Below are 7,992 nucleotides of genomic sequence, written 5' to 3'. Positions count from 1 at the left end.
AAAGTTCCAAGTAGCACGGGCTATGGTGAACCCGTACGAGTTCGAATGAATTATTATCGACGAGTATTCTCAAGTTTTAGAGGCAATTCTACACAGAACTCACAATAACCTGATAATATCAAATGAACAAATCCACAAGAGCCTTGATGAGGGTTCGAACCTATGCACTGGGGGTTCCGAGACAGGTTCTAGTCAACTGTACCACGACATGATAAAAAGAATTGCAACCTGGGGTGTTACTGCCCCCATGAGGCTTTATAATTTCCACGAGGGAATTATAAAGCTATTTTTTATAATTAGCCGTCTATAGTCTTCGTCCCTTGATGATACTTGTCTGGTGTGGGCTTCGGGAGACAGGTCTGGTGTGGTCTTCGGGAGACAGGTCTGGTGTGGTCTTTGGGAGACAGGTCTGGTGTGGTCTTCGGGAGACAGGTCTGGTGTGGGCTTCGGGAGACAGGTCTGGTGTGGGCTTCGGGAGACAGGTCTGGTGTGGGCTTCGGGAGACAGGTCTGGTGTGGTCTTCGGGAGACAGGTCTGGTGTGGTCTTCGGGAGACAGGTCTGGTGTGGGCTTCGGGAGACAGGTCTGGTGTGGTCTTCGGGAGACAGGTCTGGTGTGGGCTTCGGGAGACAGGTCTGGTGTGGTCTTCGGGAGACAGGTCTGGTGTGGGCTTCGGGAGACAGGTCTGGTGTGGGCTTCGGGAGACAGGTCTGGTGTGGGCTTCGGGAGACAGGTCTGGTGTGGTCTTCGGGAGACAGGTCTGGTGTGGTCTTCGGGAGACAGGTCTGATGTGGGCTTCGGGAGACAGGTCTGGTGTGACATTTACTTCAGGTCATACGGCTGTTTCTGCTACATCCTGCATGCTGAGTGCTGAAGATTAAGTGGTGAATGATTGATGAAGATTAAGCCACCCAAGAGGTGGCACAGGCATGAATATCCCGTAAGTGGAAGATTTTTGGGAGTGAAGGTGATCTTTTTTGTCGTGAAAAGATATACTGTTTGCTGAGCGCGTATTTAAATCATCAGTCCTACCTATGTGGCTGCTATCGCGGGGGAGGTTATGGCGAGACAGTATTTATGAGGGTGTCCAGCTGCTGGACACCTTTTTAAACCAGAAGAGTGGCAGTGCTGATGGCTTGAGGGTGGTTACTGCAAGATTCAGGGACTCTTAAAGCTCCTCTAAGGTCGTTAGTTACTTTACATTCCAGGAGATAGTGAAGTAGTGGCTCTTCTGTGGCTGCTTGGCATAAGATGCACTCCCACTCTCTGGGTTCACTAATTTCCCAGTTGCATCTGTAACCTAGACATAGTGTATATAACCGAACTGTTATTTCCCTGTGGACTCCTTGCGGGGGTATTTAACCTGCCTAACTTGGTTGCCTGAAGATACCACACTGCAGAGGTAATAAACAAAAGTGTGGATTTATGAAGTAAAGTGTGACGGGAGTGATGCGCAAGACCATGAATGAACGTTGTCATCTCTCACTACTCTCAACATGTATCCTCAAATTATAGTTCAGAAAGCAGTCCTTGATTTAGTATATACCTGCCATGGGTGTATCCCCCCCGGTCGGCCGAGCGGACAGCACGCTGCACTTGTGATCCTGTGGTCCCGGGTTCGACCCCGGGCGCCGGCGAGAAACAATGGGCAAAGTTTCTTTCATCCTATGCCCCTGTTACCTAGCAGTAAAATAGGTACCTGGGTGTTAGTCAGCTGTCACGGGCTGCTTCCTGGGGGTGGAGGCCTGGTCGAGGACCGGGCCGCGGGGACACTAAAAGCCCCGAAATCATCTCAAGATAACCTCAAGATAACCCCCACATACACACACACTGCTCCATAGCGCTGTGACGGCGTCTACCGTCCATGATAAATAGCACCACTAGACCGACAATTCCAAATCTTTAAACGCTATTAATGGCATGGTTTAATATATCATTCCATCATGTTTAACCGCTAGTCAAAATGCCTATATTAATTATTTGCCATTCCACCTCTATATAAAAAGCTATTCAGGCTCCTTAAAACCAGACGTGCCAATGTATTTGGGTTCTGAGGCTTGAAAACAGCAGGCGCGGGGGTGGTAATATATCATCCGTAGAAGCTTTCCGCTGGTCCAAATCTTAATATATGTGGCAGCGACACTTTATCGATAAGCCGATACGGAATCTTGCCGGACCAACTTGTCACTCCCACGCGCTCAGCACTCCTGTGGGCTCCGGGAGGACGACAGTGCTAAGCTTCACACCAGATTAGTACCGGATGTTAGACCAGTGGAGGCTGTTGATGGGAGGTACTCATACCCTACTGATGTACTCATACTCTGCTGATGACCGTACTCATACTCTGATGATGTGCTCATACCCTGCTGTTGGAAGTACTCATACCCTGATGATGACAGTACTCATACGCTGATAACAGTACTCATACCCTGCTGATGGCAGTACTCATACCCTGCTGATGTACTCATACCCTGCTGTTGGCAGTACTCATACCCTGATGATGTACTCATACCCTGCAGATGTACTCATACTCTGCTGATGGCAGTACTCATACCCTGCTGAAGTACTCATACCCTGCTGATGGCAGTACTCATACCCTGCTGATGACAGTACTCATACTCTGCTGAAGTACTCATACCCTGCTGATGGCAGTACTCATACCCTGCTGATGACAGTACTCATACTCTGCTGATGACAGTGCTCATACCCTGCTGAAGTACTCATACCCTGCTGATGGCAGTACTCATACCCTGCTGATGGCAGTACTCATACCCTGCTGATGACAGTACTCATACTCTGCTGATGACAGTACTCATACCCTGCTGAAGTACTCATACCCTGCTGATGGCAGTACTCATACCCTGCTGATGGCAGTACTCATACCCTGCTGATGACAGTACTCATACTCTGCTGAAGTACTCATACCCTGCTGATGGCAGTACTCATACCCTGCTGATGACAGTACTCATACTCTGCTGAAGTACTCATACCCTGCTGATGGTAGTACTCATACCCTGCTGATGACAGTACTCATACTCTGCTGAAGTACTCATACCCTGCTGATGGCAGTACTCATACCCTGCTGATGACAGTACTCATACTCTGCTGAACGTTTCTGAAGTTTCATTCTTTGAAGTTCGGAACGTTTTCGTGTTTCAACACATTATCAAGGAAATATAAAAAGATTACACAGGAGTTTAGGATAATATACCAAACTACACCTGACTAGACAAAGAACCACAGCTTAAGATATCATTGGAGATGAGATGATTAAGTGGATATTAAGTGGATCCAACCACTTGGGCAGGATAGTTAGACACTAGTAGTTAGAAAGAGTCCTCGTAGTGATAACTGTGTCATTTATAAAATACATTTTATAGACTGTAATATGTTCTTTGTAGCGCTAACTTCCAAAGATTTGAAATGTAGAATTTCGCAACATAAATACTCTGTAAGACACGGTCAATTGTCTAATGCTTTGTTTGTTCATTTGTCAGAACGTTCTAACCAAACAGATTGGGAAATGGCTTCTTCAATAACGAATTATAAAATCATTTTCAATAGGAACATAATTGAATCTGCTTTAATACAGATTACAAAATCATGTAAATTGAACATTAGCAGTAGTTTGTATAATGTAAAATTCCACAGAGAAATGGGAAAGGGAGATAAACGTTTTGGCCGATCAAAGCCGTTGTCAACACCGAACCTGGAGTGCTACTGCCCCCACGAGGCTTTATGATTTCCACGAGGAAATTATAAAGCCATTTTTATAATTAGCCGTCTATAGTCTTCGCCCCTTGATGATACTTGTCTGGTGTGGGCTTCGGGAGACAGGTCTGTTGTGATGTTGTGTAATGATCTTCATCAATCATTACCACTTAATCTTCACCACTCCTCAGACAGGATGTAGCAGAAACAGCCGGATGACCTGAGGAGATATATATATATATATATATATATATATATATATATATATATATATATATATATATATATATATATATATATATATATATATATATATATATATTGCCTATTCCGTGTTATTTTCTTGTTTAGGGTTCTATCCCTGTGACAAGTGCTTTTGCATCTCAGTTTACTTGGAAGAGGAATTTCACCAAACGTCATATTTGTTCAAGGTTGACTAAAAGAATATAAATTAACTATAAAACGTTTCATACTTATTATAATTTACACAACGTTTCGAGCCAACGAGGTTCATTCTCAAGTGGGGAGACAACATCTGCTGGGAGGTCAAATGCATATAATTAGGTAAGAAGTAAGACGTAAAGGTAAGAGGCTTGGGTCATTAATCTATATATATACAAAGATTAGTTAGGTGTCAGAGTTAGTTCCCACGTCAGAGTGGGAAAATGTTGTAAGTGGAGTGCCTCAAGGTTCTGTCCTGGGACCTCTGTTGTTTATGGCGTTTTGGGCAGTAACATCTTTGTTGGCATCTTCGAGTTCCGATCATGTTACCTGAGTATTTATTTTTTTTTAATTTTCAGTCTCGCACACCACCACCGCTCCTCCATCTTCGTCTGCTCGCTTGATTATAATATAATTCCTGTTTCTTATAGATACAACGGCTTCATGCTCCTATCTTGAGAAGTTGAATATATTTCTTGTATTAGCTTTATTCATCTCTACATGTACCATGTTACCAAGCTTTTACTTTTAACCTATCATTTTAAGTGTTGCATTTTGTTTATCATAGTTCATATATCATATCATATATATTTTTATCATATATCATAGTGTGTAGTGGATAATGAAGCACGTGGTCTTGTATGTATAATGTGAGGTGGATAATGAAGCCACTGTTCGTATATTCACTCTTTATTTGAAAATATTTTTATCATTGACATACACGCCCAATACAGTACATTAAGAATGGGTTAGAATATTTTAGTATTATATTCATGTGTTTAATATAACCTCCACAATATACACAATAGCATTACTGCGTGTATATATATATATATATATATATATATATATATATATATATATATATATATATATATATATATATATATATATATAGTAGGCCGAAAAGTGCGTTCTGGCTACTAGGTACGACATATATATATATATATATATATATATATATATATATATATATATATATATATATATATATATATATATGTGTGTGTGTGTGTGTGTGTGTGTGTGTGTGTGCTGTGTGTATATAAATAGTATCAGTGTGCAGTCGCACGTCCATCAAACAAAAGTGTAGGAAAACACCCGCCCTGTCTCCAGACACACACATGTATACACACAAACATATAGTTATCCCAGACGTAAACATTCTGCAAAGAATAAGATAACCTTGCAGCATGGTGCAAGGTTATCGTGGTTGAGAGAGGCGGGTTTGTAACCCGTTTGTTACATGTGCTGAGACTCGGTCCTTTTAACCTGCTGAGGTGGCTAGGTCAGCTAGGTGGTCTTCACCAGCTAGGTTAGGTTAAGGTTCAGTAGGCCAGCTGGGTTTGTCTATGTCAGATTGCCTGGGTCTGTTAGGCAGGTTAGACCAGTTTGGTTGGGCCAGCTGGATAGGCTGGTGTATCTCTGATGGTTAAGTCAAATCAAATCGTTAATTTAGGCCTGCCTGAGTTGTATGTATGCCAGTCATACTTCCAATGAAGGTTAAATTACGTTTTTTACACATGTAATGCAATCACCATAATAATATTATGTACATAATACAGTACTGAACATAATACAACAATGAACATAATACAAGAGTGAATGTGATACAACATAACGTAAAGGGCCTCCGCGTTGACCATTAACCATACCACATACAACCCCTTGATCATCGGCAGGGCACCGAGGCCTCGTTGTGTTCACTTGGGCATGGGGTACATACCATCACCTATGTACAATCGGCGTCCTAGCCTATTTTTTTTATTCAAATGGTAATGACTTAGCATCACATTACTTTGATAATCTGAGAGTCTTACTCATGTACACTGACAGCATTACTCTTGTACACTGACAGCATTACTCTTGTTGTACCATGACAGAATTAGTCTAATCCACTGACAGCATTTATTTTGCAGGTCCATCGCCAGCCTTGATGGCACATTCACTACATGTCAAGCAGACACAGGTTCATAGGTCAGAAAAGAGGTCATTCACAAGGTAGCTAACCCTGGAGTTGAAATTGGATTGAACAAATGTAAACGTTGAAACATTGACCACTTGGACAATTGAGCATCGAACCCCGACCTGCAAAGGCGAGACCGTCGCTGTCCCTATACCAGCCAACGTTAGGCCGTTAGGCTGACCTTTTGAATGCCACACACACAACAGTTGGCTAACTCCAGGGTAAAATATTACTGCCAGGTGAACCGAACCATCTGGCGAAAGAAAATCTAAATGTCTCGATCTATCCGGCTGTCTCTCGATCTATCCGGCTGATAGATCTATCCGATCTATCTATCTATCTCGATCTATCGAACCCGGGAACTTTCATCTGGGAATCGACTCCGTCTCTAACACAAACGATTTTGTTATAGAAAAGATGACTAAATCTCACTGCCTTGGGTTAAGAGAGACGTTGCTATAGAAATACGTGCAACAGTGATTGTCCTCGATCATTACTGATCATAAAATATCACTATAATTATCACAATTATATATATATAAAATTATAAATAAAAAAGTTAAGAATTTCCTTAATGTAAAATAGGAATATTGTCTTTGAAGTTTGACCTGAGAGCTTGCCAAGCTCGCTTTTGTTGAAGACCTGGAACACCTGCTGAAGCCCTGAAACACCTGCTGAAGCATTGGAACACCTGCTGAAGCATTGGAACACCTGCTGAAGCACTGAAACACCTGCTGAAGCAGGCAAGTGTCATCCTGTTGCAGAAGAGTCGTGTCACTGCACAACGTGTATAGGGAGTTGCGTTCCTTTGTATTGTTAACATTTCTGACTTTTCAGAAGTGAATATGAATTGAGAATTATGAAAAGATATAATATACAAGATTGAAGAGGGTAGATTTCATGAATGTATTATGACTGGAGCATGAGAGGGGAGTCTGGAGCATGAGAGGGGAGTCTGGAGCATGAGTGGGAAGTCTGGAGCATGAGAGGGGAGTCTGGAGCATGAGAGGGGAGTCTGGAGCATGTGAGGGGAGACTGGAGCATGAGAGGGGAGACTGGAGCATGAGAGGGAAGTCTGGAGCATGAGAAAGGGAGTCTGGAGCATGAGAGGGGAGTCTGGAGCATGAGAGGGGAGTCTGGAGCATGTGAGGGGAGACTGGAACATGAGAGGGGAGTCTAGAGCATGTGAGGGGAGACTGGAGCATGAGAGGGGAGTCTGGAGCATGAGAGGGAAGACTGGAGCATGAGAGGGGAGTCTGGAGCATGAGAGGGGAGTCTGGAGCATGTGAGGGGAGTCTGGAGCATGAGAGGGGAGTCTGGAGCATGAGAGGGGAGTCTAGAGCATGAGAGGGGAGTCTGGAGCATGAGTGGGGAGACTGGAGCATGAGAGGGGAGACTGGAGCATGAGAGGGGAGTCTGGAGCATGTGAGGGGAGACTGGAGCATGAGAGGGTTGGTGAAAGGCAGTGAAGAGACTAAAGGCAGAGGAGTGGTGTCTCAGAGCCAACGTGTTGACCGGTCAGTGTCACAGGAGGAGGAGCAGCGCCGATCAGTGTCACAGGAGGAGCAGCAGCGCCGATCAGTGTCACAGGAGGAGCAGTAGCGCCGATCAGTGTCACAGGAGGAGCAGCAGCGCCGATCAGTGTCAGAGGAGGAGGAGGAGCAGCGCCGATCAGTGTCACAGGAGGAGGAGGAGCAGCGCCGATCAGTGTCACAGGAGGAGGAGCAGTAGCGCCGATCAGTGTCACGTCAGCAGGAGCAGCAGGGAGGTGAGAGAGGATGCGACGGGCACCAGCAGGAGGGTGGTGACCCAGGTGGCTGAGTTGCCATGCTGCATGGCCGCTGGCGGATCACCTGAGACAAGAGGTGCAAGTAG

At 44.2% G+C, this 7,992-nt stretch overlaps 1 protein-coding gene across 1 annotated transcript in view; it reads right to left on the bottom strand.

Annotated features, from left to right (window-relative positions):
• Nucleotides 1-4,834: 4,834 nt before the first annotated feature.
• LOC123774568 (zwei Ig domain protein zig-8) overlaps nt 4,835-7,992 on the bottom strand; it is a 47,028-nt gene continuing 43,870 nt past the window's right edge. Inside the window, exon 7 of the mRNA XM_045768932.2 lies at nt 4,835-7,970. Within this exon, the coding sequence (XP_045624888.2) occupies nt 7,861-7,970 (110 nt within the window). The 3' untranslated portion in view covers nt 4,835-7,860. The remainder of the gene's footprint in view (nt 7,971-7,992) is intronic.

This window comes from Procambarus clarkii, chromosome 51, assembly GCF_040958095.1.
Source record: "Procambarus clarkii isolate CNS0578487 chromosome 51, FALCON_Pclarkii_2.0, whole genome shotgun sequence".
Classification (NCBI taxonomy): domain Eukaryota; kingdom Metazoa; phylum Arthropoda; class Malacostraca; order Decapoda; family Cambaridae; genus Procambarus; species Procambarus clarkii.
This window is presented reverse-complemented; position numbering and strand designations above follow the sequence as displayed.